The sequence below is a fragment of the Myxocyprinus asiaticus genome, chromosome 5 (assembly GCF_019703515.2).
Source record: "Myxocyprinus asiaticus isolate MX2 ecotype Aquarium Trade chromosome 5, UBuf_Myxa_2, whole genome shotgun sequence".
NCBI lineage: Eukaryota > Metazoa > Chordata > Actinopteri > Cypriniformes > Catostomidae > Myxocyprinus > Myxocyprinus asiaticus.
The window spans coordinates 54,997,268-55,019,800 of NC_059348.1; the positions used below are offsets into that span (position 1 = coordinate 54,997,268).

Below are 22,533 nucleotides of genomic sequence, written 5' to 3' on the forward strand. Positions count from 1 at the left end.
ATGATAAACGAACAATATGTTGCCTGTTTAAGAGCTACCACATCAGCATTTAAATACACACACTTTTAAAGTTTGAACCACTCATGATGATAAAGGCCTCTGTTTAAGGTTCTGAAATTCATTCCGGTTATTTTTTCTTGGCAAGCAAACTTCATTAAACATAGGTGTGGATTTACTATTTTTGATTCCATGCATTTGACATAAAACAGTGCATAAAAGAACAGTTGCACGCCTCTTGCAAACCCTCACTCTACTCTGAAACTGAAGGTGAATTAAAGGCGCGCTCGTGCACATCCATCACGCCAGTGGTCAGGCAGCCGATACTGAAGCTCCCGAGCCGCTGTGCCGCCTGGAGTTAACCGATTCACTGTTGGCTCGAGAACCGTAATTTATTTCCGATACAAGTGCTCATCAATAGCGGGACATTAAAGCGAGAAGACACAGAGCTCATTTGTGTAACTTTGTCTAAGACAGCTCTAAAGTGTGGTCATTACTTCTCCAGGCCTACACCCTCTCTGAAATATTTAAAAGTGTTTTAAAAACTGCAAGAAGTTAAAGGAGGCAATATTAATTAAACAAAAATAATAAGTGTTAATAATAACACAATTGATTGCAAAAATTTTTTTTGTATATATATTTGTTATATTTCTTCAAATGATTAGTAGGCTAAATATTTTATTATGTTATTTAATTATAATGATCCCTTGTGCGTCATTAAAAAAAAGTTAGTTGAAGTGCCATATTAATGTATGTGTATATATTATATATGAATATTATTTTCCACTTTCACTGATTTAGATTTTTTAACCAACATCAGTCCTGATCATAACTACCAAATATTCATTCATTTTCAGGATTTTAACCCTTTAAATGCCAGCTTGTTTATATAATGCCACTGTTGTTTTTTTATGAAAAAAAAAAAAAAAAAAAAAAAACAAACACAAAAAATGAATTATTTTCCATATACTAAATGCTAAGGGGATTTAAAAAAAAATAAAAAAATTGGGGATCATCACAGTCTGGGATATGTCAATGATTAGCAACAACATTGATTTTGATGCATTATTATTTTTTGTGCAGTGTCAGATTAAAAACATAAACACACTCAGGACCTTAGAGGACAAAAATGTTCGCGTCAAAAAACTGCCATAAAAATATTATATATTAATATTATTTTCCACTTTCAATGAGTTATTTTTTTAAACAAACATCAGTCCTGATCATAACTACCAAATATTCATTCATTTTCAAGATTTGAACCCTTTAAATGCCAGTTTGTTTACATAATGCCACTGTTGTTTTTTTTTTACACACACACACTTCTTAATACACACACACAAAACACACTTTGACATCCATACCAACACACACACACAATTTTATCTGCATCATTTATTCAATTGGCCTGCAGTGCTCTATAATACAGCAAACAGAAAATAGGGGAAAAGCATGTATTTGCTCCATAGGCTAAACATGAGAAAAATGGCGCCATCTGGTGGAAAATATTAAACATTTAATTTTGAAGCCAGGGCTCCGGAATGAAAGCATAATATCATAGAATTCATGATTTTATGCTTTAATGGCACTGGGATCAAATATTACATTTTGTCCTGAAGGTCCTGAGTGGAAGTATTTTGTGTACACAGTGTATTATAGACGTATTATAGGAACTGAGGCTGAAATATCAAAATTCCCCCCAAAAATACACACCTTTGGCAAAATGTATGCCGTTGCCATTAACAGACAAAATGATCGAAAAAATGAAAATGAAAAAGACAAAAATGTCCCGAAGGTCGCACAAGGGTTAAATATAAAAATAATTAAAATATAATAATTTTAATACTAAAATATGCATAATGTTTAAATTTTAAGTACTAGATGCAGAACAAATATTAGCACACTGAAAAACATTACAGCTTGATATCTCACCAAAAGAACTAAAATAGAGTTTAAATAAATAACAACAACACCAATTATTATTATTATTATTATTATTAGCCTGTTATTAAAATAGTGCGAAAAGCCTTTCCACCTCAAAACAGCTATGTTTCTGATAAGTTAGGTAAGGCTGTAGCCTATATATATATATATGTATATATTCACAATTTGAACGATTTCATCCTATCTTTACACAAAATGTTACCTATAAGATACGTGTTGTTTAAGCTCGACCGAAGACTCTCCAAACCTGCTCCTTCTTGCGTCGCGTTCCGTCTCTTTCTCAGACTGCACCAAAACTTTCTGACCTACGCGGACCTCCTCACCCCGGGTCAAAAACCATAATTAATCAGTGTCAGTCAATATATTGATCAGATTTATCAATGACCACCCAAAAGGAACTGCATGCTTTTCGTGCCAGCGCACCAGGAAAGCTCAACACTGTTACTCGACACGTCCACATCTCCAGAGTTCTGCTGCTCTTTAGTTAGAAACAGTGGAAAGCATCATTCATTGAGCCAAATAAGCTTGATTTGTTTTCTCTTTTTACTGTCAGAAAATAGCGCCTTAATACCCTAACTGAGCAAGCCAAAGGAGACAGTGCAGGTTCACACATACAGCCTTTTCCAGAAAACGTGAACACAATCTTTTGCAAAATACTGGTAAATGTTTATTTGGCAATTTCCCTTAATGAGAAGTTGTTTCAGAAATGTCCATATTGATGGTATGTGTGAACAGCACATGTGGTACATTTACCAGTAGGTAAACCAATCATTTTCCTGTAATTTTCCTGGTTGCATGTGTGAAAGGGGCTAATGGCTTTCCCCCTACATTTTTAAAATCTTTTTATACCCTATACTTCATGGTGAATTGTGTCGAAATAGACACCATTTTTATATAAAGTCAATAGAAAATACAAATATAAACATCTGTTTGGCTATGCATTCACTGACTGAGCACTTGACTTTTTGCTTTCCTTTTAATTCATTTTAATGCATTTTAAATCAAACTTTGATTTTTGTTTCTTGTTCTTCAGTGATTTAAAATGAACTTATGTATATTTTATTTATCTTAATCATTTCTATGTTAAGCACTTTCAATTACCATTGTGCATAACATGTGCTATATAAAGAAACTTGCCTTGCTGAAATAGAACATTAAAATCTATTAAGGAAAATAATTGCATATGGTATATTTCAGAATAACAATAAAAACAATATTCATATAAGAGGTAAATATGCACTATTATTTATGGGCCTACTAGAGATAAACTATGCTATTTATTTGTTGCAAAAACATAATGACGAAAGACAAATTTAGTCATAGATATTAATCTTTCCATTGTTAATTAGTGCAAAAATAATTGCATTCATTTCATAATAATAATATAACCAGCAATATTCACAGAAGGAGCAGGCTATTTAAGGTTAAACTCGTAAACATATAAATCCATATGCCATTGCAGAAATTTAAAAACACATATCTAGTTACAGATATTAATCTTTTCGTAGTTAATTATCAAAATAATTGCATATATATTTAATAATGGTAATATAGCAAACTATATTCTCAGGAGCAGACATACAAGCCTATATCTGTAGTGAAAACCATATAAATCAAAATATTTGGTGTGTTGTATTTTAGGGGATTCATTTAGCTGTTTTCAGTCTAAGAGATGCATTATTATCCGGCGTCGACTCTTGCACATTGCATACACACCAGTGCATGAAATAGGTGAGACTTCAGCACCATGGCCAGCGCGCGTCATGTGCGTCAGATGCGCGCTCTCGTTCAAAGACAGATGCGCGTCCAGGCTCTCAGTAGAAGCGCTGTTGTACAGCGAATGAGCCACACAAGCGCACTGAGCAGTCTGTGTGAACAGGCGTGATTTAACACAGGACAAAGGCTTCGGTGCATCATGTTGGACTGACTGCAGACTCTTCCAAATCGATGGATTGTTTTTGAAATCGTTTTTTTGAAAAAATAAATTAATTAATAAATATATAAGGTCTTTTCTGGAGGTTTAAGCGCAGAAGAAGGTGTGTGTGTGTGTGTGTGTGTGTGAGAGAGAGAGAGAGAGAGGGCGGTGGGAGGCGAAATTCACGTTCAACTATGGAACTCACAATGGAAAACATTGGAAACATGCACGGCGTGTCGCACTCGCAAGCGGGGGACTTGATGAATTCCTCGCATGGTAGACCAGCGTCGGCGTCGCACCGGAACTTGGTATCGCACGGGCGCTCGGCGATGGTCTCCAGCATGGCTTCGATTCTGGAGGGCGCCGGAGATTACCGGAGCGACCCCACGCTGTCTGGTCACCTGCACCCCGCCATGACCATGTGCGAGTCGGGCATGAGTCTGTCCAACACGTACACCACCCTCACACCGCTCCAACACCTGCCACCCATCTCCACGGTCTCCGAAAAGTTCCACCATCCCCACCCGCACTCGCATCACCACGCCGCGCACCAGCGCCTCACCACCGGCAACGTCAGCGGCAGTTTTACATTCATGCGGGATGACCGCGGCCTGACCTCCATGGGCAACTTATACGGCCACTACCCCAAAGAGATGTCCGGGATGGGCCAGCCGCTCTCCCCGCTCTCCAACGGCCTCGGATCTCTGCACAATTCCCAGCAAGCGCTGTCAGCGTACGGGCCGGGTGCGCACCTCCCCAACGACAAGATGCTCTCCCCGGGAGGCTTCGAGTCCCATGCGGCGATGCTGTCGAGGAGCGAGGAGCATCTCGCTCGGAGTTTAGGAGGCCACGGGCACGGTATGATCTCCAATCTGAACGGCATGCACCCTCACAGCCACCTGCACTCGCAGACAAACGGATCCATGCTGAGCGACAGAGAGCGGCACGGCGCCGGGCCCGGACAGAGCGGCGGTTCGGGGCAGGTGGAAGAGATCAACACTAAAGAGGTGGCCCAAAGGATCACGGCCGAGCTGAAACGGTACAGCATACCTCAAGCCATTTTCGCCCAGAGGATCTTGTGTCGGTCCCAGGGAACTCTATCTGACCTCCTGCGTAACCCGAAGCCCTGGAGTAAACTTAAGTCTGGCCGGGAGACATTCAGGAGGATGTGGAAATGGTTGCAAGAGCCCGAATTCCAGAGGATGTCTGCGTTAAGGCTTGCAGGTAAGTCAGTATTGTCCTCAGATCTTTAGCGAATGTACTCTGGTGTGCATAGTGGCATATCTGCTCTCCATATCACAATAATCATTGTCACTCTGCAGCTACAAAATTAACGAAAGTTAGCGAAGAAGATAAAAGCCTACATATTCGCAATCCAAATCTCTGATTATACAATTAGCTATTATTAAATAAACAATTCATCGGATATGCTTTCAGAATCATGCACTGATGAGCACCGATTACTGTGCATGAAGTTTAAACTGTTTGTAAGCCCATGAGAGGAAAAACAACTTTGAGACACAAAAACACATGTACGTTTTATTTTTGCACACATTTGTAAAGAAAATGTCACATTTAATTTCTGCATGGCGTTTCTTTAACAAAGCGAGGTGTTTTTCGGCCACTAAAAAAAATTGGGGCTTCTTTAATTGTCGCCATAACTGGAATATTTCGGGTTCAATACAGGTTAAGCCCAATCGACAGCATTTGTGGCATAATGTTGATTACCATAAACGTTCATTTAGACTCGACAATAAATAAATAAATAAATAAATAAACAATCTGTGTTCCAGTGAGACACTTACAATGGAAGTCAATGGGGCCAGTTTTTGGAGTGTTTAAAGGCAGAAATGTGAAGATTATAATTTTATAAAAGCACTTGCATTAATTCTTCTGTAAAAACTCATGCACTGTAAATCCGTCGTTTTAGGGTTCTTGATGTACATCGTCATGGCAACGAAGTAGTCAAATTGGATTGCTATAGCCTACCTTTACATAGAAAACATTAGTAAGTGATTTTATGACAGTAAAATCATGTTAACACACATATTGTTTATGTCTTGTGTCTATACTTTTGAAACAGTGAGTATTTTAATGTTTACAGATTATTGACCCCATTGACTTCCATTGTAAGTGTCTCACTGGAACACACATTTAAAGAAAAGGAGGGACGAAATTAGTTTTTATTTTATTTTTTTTTATTATTTTTTTTTAAGTCAACAGTTAATGGAAGCCATAAAAGGTTTAAGCAATTGTTACAAGCCAATAAATAAATAAATAAATAAATAAATAAAAATAAAAATCCTACCTGGTGCGATTTAGTGAGTTGAGCATTTGGAAAACAACAGGCATTTGTTAAACAAAAATAAAGCCTACACAATTGCATATTTAAATATAATTAAATAGGGCCTAAAAAAATGCTCTAAGACAACATGGACATGTAGTGTAAGCGTTTTGTACCTTGCTGTTTTGATGTCGGCTAAATGGACCGTTGTTTGGACCATTGTGTGACGTGGATTAAGGTTCCGTACACCTGTGCTTTCAAAACACGATTCATATGGAGCCTAAAAGTGTTCTGCAATGGCTACAGAGTACAAACTCCCTAATACTATGCGATTTAGTGCCATTTTCTTCAGAGTGGCTCCGTGGTTTTAAAGAGTGTGGATGTGTTGTGGACTGGATGACCATCAAACATTTCAGGAACGATTTGCTGTCAGAGGCTGATAAGGGGATAGAGCGACGACAGATGGGAATCAGTGCGCGCAGGTTTCCTCGCAAATGGTCACATTTGTGTTTTGCCTCATCCTCTGGGTGCATTTGATACCCCGCTACCTCTGTAGGGTTCAGAGTGCCGGAGTGAGCGCGCGTAAGGGAGCGTGACCTCCACCTGATCGATAGCGCAGATTTCCAGCGTCCCTTTTAAATGGAGCGCACCGATCAATGCTCGATCCGACACTGAGAGGCAGCTAACCACACTGACGTTTAATTTGACTCGCTTTGTTTTAACACCCTCATTATGCTCTTATTTCCATGCATGTGTGACGCGGGCAGCATTTGCATGCGTTCGATGTTGAAAAATGGGATTTTACGCATTCATTAGGGAGGCGAATGGAGTCATTGATTATAGAGGTACGTTGATTAAAATGTTCCAAGCAAAAATGGAACAAATATTTGGTCAATTGAAAATCATCATCACCATATAGTGAATACGGCCAGTTTAAAGCCTACTTAAAGAAGCTACTTCAGCATTATCAGACCCGTACAATTATTTTCATTGGTGTAACCCAATACAGTCAGATTAATGCAGTCTTAAATAATAGGGAGAATTCAGGTAAAATGGGTCACTCTTTAATATTTTAATTTCAGTGTAAAAAATGGCCTAATTTACCTCACTTCACCCTCTACCGATGTGATTGTTCCTACTGTAAAATAATAATAAATTAGTCTATTCAGTGACAGTATTACTATTGGACCGAATACCAAATTGTACAAACTATAAATGAGGTAACTATGTTATTGTGGTGGAAACAATGGTATTAAAGGGAACAAAATGAGCCTATTTCAAATTATGAATGCCAGTGAGTTTGTCACTGTCAGATGCAATTACAAAGTAATTCGTTTCTGCAATCTAATTACTTTTTAGCACACAATGCCTTATAATGCATTGCATTTCAAAAGTCTTGTAATCAGATTAAAGTTACTGACTTTTGATTAAGTTAATTACTTTTAAGTAGATTATTTTGGTTACACATATTTCTAAAATAACATTTATGTTTATATTCATTTATATTAATATGCACATCTGTCTGCATTTCTGTGACAGGAAATATATTTGGAATCCGTTGAACAGAAAAAAGAAGCTTTTCTGTGTTTTAGAAAGTGGCTTAGAAAGTAACTTAAAAGTAATAAGTAATGTGATTACTTTTCCCAATGAAGTCAGTAATTAGTCATTTGTAGTGAATTACTTTTTTGATTAACTTACTGGTATTTTTGGGGATGATAAACACAATTATTGGTGATTTTGAGGAAAAAGTTGATAAAAAGCACAATAAGAGCCCACAATGCTTATTAAGGATGTAAAAAAGCCATAAAAATGAATAGGACTGGCCTCCGTGGGCAAACAATGTAGGTAAAGTATGTACAGTAAATGGTAGTGTGTTTATATCCAAAATATCTACAATGCATTCACAAACCCTTCCAAAAATCCACCTGCACAGACACACGGGTTAAAAAAAGGAGAGGATGTTGTGGAAAATACAGGCAAAATGAAAGCAAAAACAAAGCCATCCTGCGGTGAAATATCCCCCTCTATTCATCACATTGATATTCCAAATTTATTAGTATACTAATCAATAGGATTTCTCCTTTTAGCCTTTGGGGGTTGTGTGGCTTCAGGCCCCTGAGACATTAAAAGAGCCTGTGTGTGTGGTGAGAGAGGGCAGTATTAGTGACCTGCGAGAGGACACATGTCCAATCTGTGTGCATTTGAATGTTTAATGGATCACTTGGCAACTGTGATTAATTGCTCCTCAGCACAATTAAGACATGCTCTCTCTCTCTCTCTCTCTCGCTCGCTCTCTCTCTGAAGTTATTCTGACTAACAGACTAAAAGTCAGTGTTCAGATGAACATCAGATTTTGTCATCTATCACTCTAGTAAAATTCGATTTTTTTTGTATTTCTCACTCTGTCGACTCTGTCGTCATTTGATTTTCTTAGTCCTGACCACCTAAACCACCCATATCGAAGAAAAATCACAAATGAGATCTTTTTAACATCTCAGTTTTTCTCTTAGACAGCAGTGAGATTCAACGGTGAGCTCATTGAGACTTTGAAGTCTCCTGATGTTTCCCCTGAGAGTAATCTCACATGTGTCTCCTCTATAGAGTTTCAGAGGAGATCTCAACAGTGTCTCAAACTGTGAAACTCAGATTTGCAAAGATACAAAAGCCTGTAATCAGTAGTCTCATGTGAACTCAAAAATGTCTTATTAAATTCTCCCAAGATCAAATGATCAGAGCTATGCAATCTAAATGAAAGGAATATTCCGGGTTCAATTCAAGTTGAGCTGAATCGACAGCATTTGTGTCATAATGTTGATTACCTCAAGAATTAATTTCAACTCGTCCCTCCTTTTTCTTTTAAAAAAAGCACAAATCGAGGTCAGAAAAATATGAAGCTTATCATTTTATAAAAGCACTTGCATTAATTCTTCTGTTAAACTTGTGTGTGATTTGAGCTGTAAAGTTGTTTAAATCCAATGTTTTTGCTGGATTTCAGGGTTTACTGCATTACAAAGTTACACAATTGTCTATAACTTTCCACAGATGTGGTTAGTAAGTGATTTCATCACAGTAAAATCATGTTAACACACATATTGTTTATGTCTTGTGTCTATACTTTTGAACGTTTACAGATTGACCCCATTGTGTCTCACTGGAACACACATTTAAAGAAAAGAAGGGACGAGTCGAAGTAAATTACGCCACAAATGATGTCGATTGAGATGAACTTGTATTGAACACGGAATATTCCTTCATTTCATAGCTTTATATTCTTGTATGTCATTGCAGTATTTCAGCTGAAAATCACAACTGCTCCAGGAGAATTTGTGATCGGCTCTGTAGGTTCTGGAAGGCTTTTGTCTCTTGTTAATGTTCAGTACAGGTGTCAGTGTGTCAGTACAGTCCTGCAGCAGTCTCTCTACGTTCTTCTGCTGTATTATTGTCATCTGTTGAGGTCAGTGATGTGAAACTAGAGGAGATGAGAGGTGAGTTTCAGCCATTTTGACAGTCTACTATAGCCAACGACATACAACTCTCCGTTCACTCAGATGCTTCTAGTACCTTCATTGCTAATTAAAACACATATTAAATTGCTAATCATCCTATTGTTTGATTTAAATGCTAGTACTGTATTTAGACATCAGCTAAATATTTCTGATAAAGAAGAAACTGCGAGACTAACTCACAATAAATTATATATTATTTAATGTTTGTGTGCCAAGGAAGTCAGTACCTTACATGTTAACCACATGTTATAGGTATTGTTCAGTGAAAAAAATACAGTTCTGTCATCATTTACTCACCCTCATGTTGTTCCAAACCCGTATGTCTTTCTCTCCACTGTCAAAACAAAAGGTGTTTAGCAGAACGCCCAAGCTGCTCTTTTCCATACAATGAAAAGTAGACTGCGAATCATGCACTGTAGAAGACTTAAAATATAGGACATGATGAGAAATTTTATTGTGCTTTTGAGGTGCTTTTGTGCTTTTTGGAGCTCGTCAGTGCCTGTTCTTATTTGACCATTGCTTTAAGCAAGAGAAACTTAAAATAAAGAGGAATTAGGAGAAGAGAAATGATGATTAGAAACAAACAAAATATGTCAGCCAATCATCAAATCTCTACCTGGTTTTACATTATTAATGATTATTCTTTGAGACGTTTGCATTGGATCAAGTTTCAGTTCTAACTTCAATAATATATATATATATATAGAGAGAGAGAGAGATACACTTTGTTCCATAAAAACTGATTGTAATACACTCAAAAATACTAATAAAAAATTATTGTAAGATTTATGCATTTTAATTTCATAACAAAATTCCATTTTTTTAATTTATTTAAATTTGTTACAAATTACACAATTCAATATGATGTAATTTTGTTATGAAATTGAAATGCATAAATCTTAAAAATAGGCAAAAAATGTTTTTGAATGCAGTAATTTGAGAATAATGGTTGCAAACATTAATGCCCATCTGTATTAAAGCATTACATCCATACCAGTGTTTCCTACACAATTCTCCTGTTGTAGCAGGGGAATATGAATGTTTTGGCGTTTTCTTCTCATTCAAATAAAAATATTAAATAATAAAAATTAAGATTTGAGTCGGACATGACTGAAAATATAAAGTCTTGCGGTTAAGCGAATCCAGTGTTAGTTCAGTAACTGATTCAGTGAGTTCATTCACTGAATGAGTCGTCACGCTGATTCAGACTGATTTGGTGAGTTGTTTGGAGTGATTCATTTTTAGTGAATCAGACTGTGCTAGTCACGTGCTGTACAGTATGTTTGCATTTGAGTGCAGCAAGCAAACACAACGCAAAAGAAAGACCGTTATTTCATGGTACACACTCTTTTTATATCATAACATTAAATTCAGCCTCCTGGCTCTCAACTCAAGTAAAATAGCCTTTCATTTATTTTGCCGTGGTGTTTAACCTCCGGAGACCCGAGTGTGACTGCGTTGTGCATTTTCCATTTCCCTTTTTGATTTTTAACTAGTAGCCCCTAATAAACAAGCCAAAAAATAAAACACAATTTGTAGAGCAAATAGTTATACTAAAAACTGATGTTCACATATGTGGACAGCGGGACTAAGTTGTGAAGTTTTTAGTAATTTCAAGCCATAGAAAGGAGTGAATGCACTCAGCTGCATAGAGAGCTATAGGATGCACACTTGCTCCCTAATTAGTGATTGACTTAACCTCCAGTGTGCTGTCTTTCTTCACTGGTCTCAGAACAGTTTGAAATGCACCATGTTTTCATCCTATAAAGCCTCTGAAAGCAACATATTCCAGTTTTCGGATACGTCCATTGATTCTCAATTTTTAAGAATTTTTATGGAAAGTTAGTCCTATTGTCCACGTACGTGGACATTGCATTTAACAGACTGCCGTTTCGCGATAAATCAATGCAATTTTTAAAATGGCATATTGGATGAAACTAGAGATTCTACTCTTGAGACTCAAACAGGTTTTAATGTGAAAACTTAAGCTGGTTTTTTACCAGATGTAGTTATGTTGCAGTTTCTCCGAAAGACAAACTCGGCTGAGATCGGCACCACGTTGTTTTGTCACATGACCCGGTGCGCTGAATGTTTAACCCTTTGATGACAGCCTAGAGTCTCCTGAACTGAGATCAGCTGTTTTAAAAAAAATTAAAAATAATAATAAGCAAAGCCTATAGTAAAGCCAAAACATAATGTCCACTCACGTGGACACGGGTTCTCATGAGGTTAAGATTCATTACTGCGTGTTCATTATTTGATTAATACTAAACAGTTTCCAATCATAAACAGATGAGATTGGTTAAGGTATTTTATACGCTACAGGTTCGGATAATAAAACTGACTTTACAATTGCAAAGATATCTATGCGCTGGAGGTTTCTGTAAATCCATCTCGAGCTGTGAAAGCAGCACTTCAGTATAAGCCTCTAATAGGGCTTCTTTCGGACACCAAGAGGGAATTTTGTCCAAATAAGAGGCTGTGAAATGTGTGGACGGTCCTGTTAAGCTCTGAGCTTATGTAACGTGTACGAGAGATACACTGCAAGAGATTCTAAAAGACACTCGTGTGTAATCCACGGAAAACTGAACTGAGACATACTACAGACATCTAAATACTGTATGCAGAATTCTATGAAGTCTGTATACATAAAAGGTATTTATAATGCCTTTCAATACATATTTTGGTGCATTTTATATTTTCATAATTTTAACCACACTTATGTATATTATGCCACACACTTATTCATAGTCCTATTATTATTAGATATTGTATTGTACCTATTATACAGTATTTAATGCAGTATAAAACATGCATAGCCATGACAAAACACAAGAAAGTCTGTGTTGATCATGTGTTTTTATGCATTATTAAAAGGTGAAACCGTGAACAGGTAAGCACTATAATGTGTCTTAACAGTTGTTGCAATTTTTATGAGAACACAATTGATATACTGTATTAATATGGCATTCAGAATCCTTTTAAAGGCTTCACATTAAGTGTTATCAAATCTATGTTTGAATTACAGCTCACACTGCTGTTTTCATATGTGTGTTTAACATGAATTAAGAGTGTCTCATGACGACTCTAATACTCAAAACTCGTCTGAAAGAAAGACGTATAGTTAAGACACATCTACGTTGAATAAAATGATCTGGGCTGAATTTCTTAATTGTCTCTTTTTAGTGCATGTTGACATCAAACATATGAAGCATAAAGGGGATTCCCAAAGTAGCCTACTGTAGCCATAAAATGATGGTTTAATTATGGAAATTGTAAACAAAGAGCATAAGAGTATGATATATGGTTGTTTCTTCAACTTTAGGCACTTTTTTAATCAAGGGATTGATTTTTATTAAAACAAACATATTTCAACTTTTTTTTTTTAATATGAAGGTCTCATTTTCCCAGGCTGTTATGATTTATTTTTGGTACTTTGAAAATGTCTTTTATAGATTTGACTGTGTTAGCCTACAGACCCAGACTTTCAATATTAAACTATAAAAATAAATACTAAAAATACTAATTATTACATGGTTAAAACTATGATCATTTAAAGAAAGAGTGAAATAAACATAAACTGTTCCAATATTTATTGTGGAAACATTATTTCTATAATTTTGTTAATTAATTAATTATTATTTTTAATATGTCTGTCCCACAGTTGAGGTGTCATTTCCAGCACACCGAACAATTTTCCCCCTAATAAAGTTTTTTCAAAAGTTAGTGTACTTGTTAACCAAATGGACAAAAGTGTCAGTGAAGAGCATGAGACAATTCATAGAAAATTCACTTGTGAGCAGAATATTGTTCCTGGGCATCATTTCCAATCAAGCTGTAATTTTGCTAAATTATGAAATATTATTTAACTGTGCGCATTTAAGACATATTAAATGCTATCTAAGAAATTAGCCTTAGCAAGACAATTAAGTCGGTCATTTTATTTAAAAGAAAAACATTTAAAAAAATTCAGTGTCATTTCCAGCACATACAGTAATTCTATTAAACAGAATACAGAATTTAAGATGTGCTGGAAATGACAGAAATCTCCTGTGTTTACAGTGTTGAACACTGTTAGTAGACAAATGTAAAAAATTAGTGAGAGTGTGAAAAAGATGTTTTAGGGAGACTTTAATCTACAGTGCTAAAAGTGACCAAAGTTGAAGAAACACTCTTATATAGCATATAATGCATATATTTGTTTTAGTGTTGTACAGTATAAAGATTGCACATCAGGGAATATTAGCACTGTGGAAAGATGGCAGTTCAAATAATAACTCAGATATGCTTTCAGATGCTGCAAATAAACTGTATGTGCATTGCAGCGAGTGGATCACTTGGGATGAACTCATGTGACCTAGAAAATCTTTCGTCGCCTATTTGTGTTGAGGGCAGCCGAGGTGTTTTCACTCAGAGACGATGTTCCACTAAAACTGTTCAGTCACATTGTGTGTACTTCCTCTTATATTAAAAAGACACTGAGAATGTGAAGGGTTTATCTCTTTACTACTGAGTCATGTTGAGACAGCAGGTGCAGGGTTGTTTTACCAGAGTAAGCAGTCTCATACGGTCGGATTCTCTCTCTCTCTCAATTCTGCCAAGCTTTCACTAAAGATGTGGACCATGTGTTTACATGGGTCAGAAAAAAAAAAAAAAATATATATATATATTGTTTTAAAATACAGTGTTATAATTGTTGCATTTTTTTTAAAATTACATGCTGTGGTGTTTACATGAAGATATATCACAATAATCACAAATGGAACTGTTACTGGCCAGATTTCATTTAAGATATTTTATAGTGCCGGTGTTTAATCTCACCCTCCATTTTTTCCATATTCTTGCAAAAACTGTTCATTTGGGTAAACGTGCATTTCAAATGCAGAAAATTTGCAGCAAATCAAATAATTAGATTGCATTTATGTTCACCAACGGTGCATTATTAATATTTGTAGTGTCCAAAACAGCTGGTGTCAGAGCCATAATGTCATGTCTAATGATATAGAATAAATTAAAGTGAGCCTTATACAACTAATAGACACAACCAAGCAAATCTTTAATGACTACAATGCCTAAAAGTGGATAAAAATGACGAAAAATGATATTTTTACTAATTAATTTATGTCTTAAAGGGATCATGACATACTCTTTATTTTTTAATTTTATTATCTTCCCTGTTGTCCACTGTTAATGTTAGTAAAGTTTTTTTTTTGTTGCACCAAAACAGTTATAATTTAGTAATATAGGATCATTCTCTTGCCCTCTGTCTGAAACGCTTGATCTTGCCCGAAGCGCCTCCTTTAAACCTCAATGTTAACGCCCACTGTTCTGATTGGCTAACATCATGCAGCCCCTCAAATACGGCCATATTTCAAACTCAGCTCCACAACATTATAAAACTAAATTTCAGGGTTTACACATAATGCACATCGAACACATTGCATCTGAATAGGTTAAACTGTTCACTCAAGTACAGCAGCACCATAACTATCAAACAGTCTTGACATATGAAATATTCATGAATTAAACTGTTTACTCACGGTATTGCTATCATGTCCAATAGTGTTTTTAACTGCCCCATTCTTCAATAACAGTTCCTTCGCAAAGCTTGAATTATGTTGTGACTGATTCACAAGCAATCCACGCTGATGAGCAGAAAAAAAAAATGCATTTAGTGTACATAGTCCAAAGCACGATGAACAAGACGCACACACATACATTATCATCGTGCACATTGCCGGAAACGCATCAAAGCGGTCAAAGACATCCATCTAGTGCATGTTAACATACACTAACAATTAAAAACAGCAAGAGAACAGAGCAGCCGAATGAAACAGAATGGGGTCTTCTTTTCAGTGTTGTAACTTAACATTGCGTATTTTAAAAGCATTGAATTCGGACATGCCTTGTTGCATTCCTGCCTTCGTGTACTGCCAGAGAATGCAGCATTTTTTAGGTTAAAGTGTTTGCTCATCTTGCTACTTTAGCAAAGATTGGTACTTGGCACATTACCTTCAAAATGAGCAACAGTTCATGTTGCCACATGATATATGCAAGATTTAAAGTAGCAATTCATTGTAGCCGTAAGTGACAGGCCATTAGCAGCAGGGCAACAACAAATGTCTTTAAACAACGACACGAGTCTCTCACACGTCCATGACAGCATCTATAAATGTATAAACATGAATCTAATTACAGTGTTTCAGTGGCGCTTGTAAAAGTACACGCAGCTCGGTCTTTAAAACAGATTATAAAAGTTCGCAGATGGTGAGGACTCACAATAAGGCCATGTTCGGAATAGACTACTAGTGTACTGCTTACTGCATACTTCACAGTATACATTATACTTCCTTCTTTTTTTAAGCATGTGAAACAGTTTTGAAATGATCTGCATCGACCAAAAACTGTGTAACAGAAGTGTTCAATTCTTTGCGTCTGTGTAAAGTGTACCAACAGTTGTCAGTGAATTTTGAGTAAATTAAGGTAGTATGCTATTGCGAACCAAGCTTGCATGTTGATTAATTTTACATAGCAACACATGACCACATTTGCTAGTCTAATCCAACAGCTCATCTCAATTAATCTCTTGATCTCTGGACTGAAATGTTGCAGTAAACGTCAGCAGATATTGAGAAGTGCTGGCTGAGACAGAATCACAGTCCGTTGTGCCATAGAAGTGTGTTAAAGCCGGCGGGTCTGTGTTTTGCATTCACATATGTTTGCCTGCCGCTGCACGTATGATCGATCAATATTCCAGCCTACCACCCCCCTCGACTCTCCATCCTTTCTCTCTACAACACATCACAAAAAAATTACCCTCCATCCATTACGACTGCCACGGTGCTATTGAATCAGAACGTTCACAGCAGCAGAAATTCAGTGTCCCTGATGAACGGACAGACGTCGCATGAAGGCATGCTGAATGCAAGATGGCTGATGAGGTGAACTGATTCTTACTGGAGAAACAAAATGAGTCTGGATGATATTTAAATGTAATAACATCACTAGGTTTGATAATCATGAATCAAACCGCACTGTACATTGCATTAAATGACAATGAAAGGCTTAAAGGAATATTCAGGGTTCAATTCAAGTTAAGCTCAGTCGACAGCATTTGTGGCATAATGTTGATTACCTTAAAAATGTATTTTGACTCGTCCCTCCTTTTCTTCAAAAAAGCACAATTCTGTGTTCCAGTGAGACACTTACAATGGAAGTCAATGGGGTCAATGTTTGGAGGTTTAAAGGCAGAAATGTGAAGCTTATAATTTTATAAAAGCACTTACATTAATTCTTCTGTTAAAACTCGTGTATTATTTGAGCTGTAAAGTTGTTTAAATCGTAATCTTTACTGTCATTTTAGGGTTTTAGTGTTTAAGGTGTTACGTCGTCATGGCAACGAAGTTGTAAATTGGCTATTACGTTACACAGATGCGGTTAGTAAATGATTTTTTCACACTAAAATCATGTTAACACACATATTGTTTATGTCTTGTGTCTATACTTTTGAAACAGTGAGTATTTTAATGTTTACGGATTGACCCCATTGACTTCCATTGTAAGTGCATGTCAACTGAGCTTAACTTGAATTGAACGGAAGTAAAATGGGTTGCAGATGCGTCTCATGTTGACTTTAATGGATGAACTAATAAGGTGCCAACTGTTAATATTTGTACAAACCAAGCACATTTCTTTAATAAAAGCATCCCAAAATATTCACATACGAATATAATGCAATACACGTTCAAATAAGGCTTATAGAGCGCAACAGTCTGATTCCAGAAGTAAAAATCCCTTTTAATTTCTCCATAGGCGAATTGATTTTTATCATTAACTTATAAACCTTTAAAGACAGACCTACCGTGAGCTCTGAGGTTGTGAATCGATGGTAGATGCTTCTGTTGAAGCCACCAGGCCATGTTATTTTAACTGAATAAAAAATCATGTTTATTAGCAGGATTCCTGGTGAAGATCCTGAAGAGAAAAATCCACCAATCAGAGAACTGCGGCGACTCCCACTGACTCCCAGTTCCATTTTTATATATGTGAATATATTGCAAGAAACTTCCATTCTTCTAATCAACAACTTTATATCAATAGTTTTATATTTTTCTATAGTTTTTAATCCGGTGACGTTATGCACAATGCTTCATGGAACTGTAGCTCATTAAGGACAAAGTCTTGCACCTTTGTCTTTTTGTACGATTTTCAAATACCTTTTCGTCTAAATCTAAACATGTAATGATATGATTCACCTCAGACCTGGTTGATTTGGTTCATGGCCTTCAACTCTTTTATGAAGGATTTTATAAAATCCCAATGGAAAAAATGAACGGGAAAAACACTTCCGGAACCAATACGGCTAAAAAAGTGTGTGTGCGCACTGTTGCGCTCTATTATGACACTCAAAAGTGTACATGATGAACAAAAACCAGCTTTTGAGTGGCGTGTGAGGGCTGCTATACATTCATATCACACTGACTAAAGCTCACACATACTCAACCGTAGCCTATTCCATACTTCAAAAGAATCCAAAACAAAACCCTTTTCACATTTCTCTCCTCAAAAGAGTGTGGAAATAGCGGTTAGCGTGTTTTAGAGGTGCACAAAAGTGAGAAACATAAAATCTTAAAATATGGAACAGATAATATCTGACAAAAGAAGACGCAGAGGTGATCCATCCATTGATTGAGGGTGGGAGAGATTTGACTTTGCGAGGAGGATGGAGGCGAGTTGCTGAAATGATCGATTGAAGCTTTAATAATTGATAAGCCAGCGGGGAGGGGAGACGTGTAGCCCGTGTAACAGAGTCAGTTCTTGGTAAGCAAAGTAAAACGTGCAATGAATACACACAGAAGACGTCAACATTGCATCGGCGAACAGCAGAGCGGTTAAAGACGACAGAAAAGAAAACTAGAGCAAGAACTGCATTGATCCCAAGACGTGTCATCTCAGACGTGCCATGTTTGACTGATTAGCATTTGTCCATGTCAGCAAATACATGTGATATGTGGAGGCTGAAGTGATGCTTTGTGTTCGCACAAATTATGCAGGTCATAATTTATCCTGCACACATCTGATGCTGTGCAACTCGATTCAGAAACGAATTTATACCTGGAAAATAAACAGAACGTTTGAAGATTTGGAACATTTAAAACAATGAAATGTAAAATGTATCAGAAATATTTAAGATCATGCACTAGAGTCACTAATCAAATGTGAGTAAATTAGAGGCTTCGATCATGTGAGCTTCTTTGTACAGAGGTTCATATTTTCCATTGAAACACTCTAGATGCTGGAGAACATGATCATCAGGTTTTGTTCATGTCAGCTCGAGTGCATGCCGTCATTACAGCAAAAGAGATACATACCAAATACTAAGACTTTTTTTTAACTTTATGTACATCTTTCCAGTTTTTACTCAAATTCTTATGCTAAATACTGTATTTTTATGCAAAGGTTTGAATGAAATTAGAAAAATGCCAAATAGAAATATTCCCACGATTGGTCTTAGGACAGAGGATGCATGTTTGTACATGCATGTGTGTTTGTAAGTGTGAATACATGAAGGTGTGAATGCGTGCACAAAAATACGAGGCGACTGCATGTTTAAATGGAGGATTGAAATGTGTGTGTGTGTGTGTATGATTGTGTTATAGAGTGTGTCTGCGCTACACATTGTTAAGGCTTATCTGACTTGCACTGAATCTGTATTGATTTCCTTCCCCTTGCATCTCTGTAGCTCTCGCCAGCAGCAGCCAGCCATGCACACACACACACACACACACACACACAGACCCCCCTCCCGGCCACACCACTGGCTTTCCCATCAACAGATCTGTCTTTGAAACACACAAACACACACAACATTCTGCATGAGAGACGGAAGCATACTAACACAACAGAGACGACGTGGAAGAATAGTATACTATCATCCTACTCTTACTATTTCTGTAGTGTATAGTAAGTGCAGTATATAGTATGTATACAGTATTTAGTATGTGTCCAGTATGCAATGCATTTGTGTATGCATGGAATACCTGGATGACATACTACATTTGCCAAAATGTGCAGTATACAGCCAAAGCACACTGCAATGTAGCATAATACTTTTTTGCAATGTTACACTTTGCGTTCTGTTTTGCATACTCTTTTAAGAATACTAAAGGCAGTGTACTATGTCTACTACGCAGTGTTCACTAAGCAGCAAGGTAGCATTCCATTCCAAACGTTTTCCACATTACAGGTCAAGATCTTTTAAATATATGCAAATACCAGATAAACATGCACTGTAAGGGTGTTTCTTCAACTTCGTGCACTTTCATGTCCCAGGGGTTGATTTTTATTAAAACTAACAGATTTCTTTTTGTTATGTGAATGTCTAAAACTGAATCGGAAACTTTTCACCAGGCCTCCATCATTTATTTTCGGTCTTTTATTTGACTGTTTTAGCCTTTCAATATTAAACTATGAAAATACATCATAAAAATACTAATTATTACATGCTTAAAATGATGATCATCTGAACAAAGAGAGAAATAAACAGAAACCATTTCAATATTTATTGTGGGAAAAATCTATTTTTCACAAATTACGACTGTCCCACAGTTGTGGCGTCATTTCCAGCACACCAAATTTCACCCCTAATAGTCCCCCCACCCCCCCCAAAAAAGTTAGTGTACTTGTTAACCAAGTGGACAAAAGTGTCAGTGAAGAGCATGCTTGAGAACAAAGAAAAATCAAGGGAAATATCACTTGTAAACAGAAGATTTTTATCAATCGAGCTGTAATTAGCTATAAAATTAGCCGTAGCAAGACAAAGGAGTCTGCAAAAATGACATATATATCCTGTAATGCATGTTCAGACACCGCTCAACATTATTAGTAGACAAATTAAATCACCGAGTGAGAGTGTGAAAAACATTTTAGAAGTCCACTGTGCTAAAAATGCCCGAAGATGAAGAAACACCCATAAATTAACACGTTCCTCCTTACATTATCTCATAAACACATCATGAACACACTTACAAAAATATTACGCAGAGAGAAGATTATTGTGCCCCTAGTGGGACTAAACAGAACTGCATAGACAATGACTGTTTTCAGACAGGTTTCCCAAACTCTCCTACTGAACCTGTTTAACAGACAGTCCCACCTCAAACTCACACCACAGGTGGAGCCAGGATTTAGACTGCTCAAACAAACAGAGCAACAAACTAAACGTTTCTAAAGCGTCACAGAGTTATTATAAATGCAGGCAGCTGTTTTGATATGACATATGCTATTAACTAACATTGTAAGGATAGTAATGAAGGTCATCCATATAAGCATTTAATTTAAACTCACGTTTGCATTGCAATGGTTTCCAGCAACTGTTTTCTGTTCTGCATCTCTTTGTAAGATTACCACGTACCTGTTATTTAAGGATCACAAAATCAACAAGGATCAGTGCACTGGAATATACAATGTGTGTGTGTGTGTGTGTGTGTGTGTATGTGTGTGTGAAATGCACAAAACAAAATCTTCAGTCTTGCACAATATCTAAACGTAGAATGCATTCCAGAATAATACATACACACATAAAATCAAGTCTTAATTTAAGATCTGTAAGTGGTTTGGTCTCGCAATGACTTCTTGACTTTCAGATCAATCAAACTGTCTACGAATGGCGTTTAATTGAGCTGCTGGGATGGATTTGGTCTGTCAGATGTTTGTCCACTTAGAAATTGATTTTGGAGACCAGTTAGGAAACCTGCTAGACGAAGAACAACTCCTGTCCTGGACAAAGGGAATACCCCTGTAATATTACACCTCTTTTTAAAGCCTAACTCTCTTGCTCTCTGTTGCAATATGTTCTGTATATCTGATCAAATTACAATCTGAATATAGGTTTTTGAAAACTATACCTGCTGTATCTAACAGGCACATGATCATGAGGGAGTGTAGTGTAATTTTGGGGTCGTTTTGCTTCAGAATATATGACATGACATATTTCAATGCAAATCTGACTATTTTGTTAGGTATTTGACACATATATTCTTTCATTATATTAAGGCAACAAATATAATCCAATATGTAGTTTTTCTTTTTTTGACTGTTCACTTAAAAGAGCCTTTAATAGCTAATAAAAGAGTTGTATTATGCTCATGCATGTCACGATTCTCTAGATTAAGGTTTAATATAATCTCAGCCCAGTTTCACTAAATTAAATACATAAACTACAAGGTTACATTAGAGGAATAAAGAGCCAAATACTATTAGCGACAGAAAAATAAAAATACAGGACAAATGTGTAAAGAATCAGGACACATAGGGCATTACTTACATTAGTGAAGCTTCACAGCACCAACGTTTATGTTTGCATGTGCACATTATTTACATTTTATTTTTTTACAGATTTAATGGATTATGTTCTGATCATGACTAAATAACTCTGTCATTGAATAAGAAGAACTTTTATCATTTCTTGCCACAGTGTAGCAAATTATTTTAAATAATTGTATGCAAATTGTTTTAGCCAATGATATAATTGATATTGCAGCGAAGTAAATGCAGACCTTTTGGAGTTTTTTTTTTTTTTTACAAATGGAATATCTCTCTCTCTTTCACACACACACACACACAAATACACACACACACACATACACATATACACACATATACACTACACACAGACACATACACACACACACGCACACATATATACACACACAAATATGCACACACACACACACACACACACACACATATATACACACACAAATATGCACACACACACACACACACACACATATATACACACACAAATATGTACACACACACACACACACACACATACACACACACACACACACATATATACACACATTCACACACACACATATACA

General features: G+C 36.5%; 1 protein-coding gene across 1 annotated transcript in view; it reads left to right on the forward strand.

Annotated features, from left to right (window-relative positions):
• Nucleotides 1-4,050: 4,050 nt before the first annotated feature.
• LOC127441349 (hepatocyte nuclear factor 6-like) overlaps nt 4,051-22,533 on the forward strand; it is a 30,416-nt gene continuing 11,933 nt past the window's right edge. Inside the window, exon 1 of the mRNA XM_051698669.1 lies at nt 4,051-5,080. Coding sequence (XP_051554629.1) covers nt 4,051-5,080 — 1,030 coding nt within the window. The remainder of the gene's footprint in view (nt 5,081-22,533) is intronic.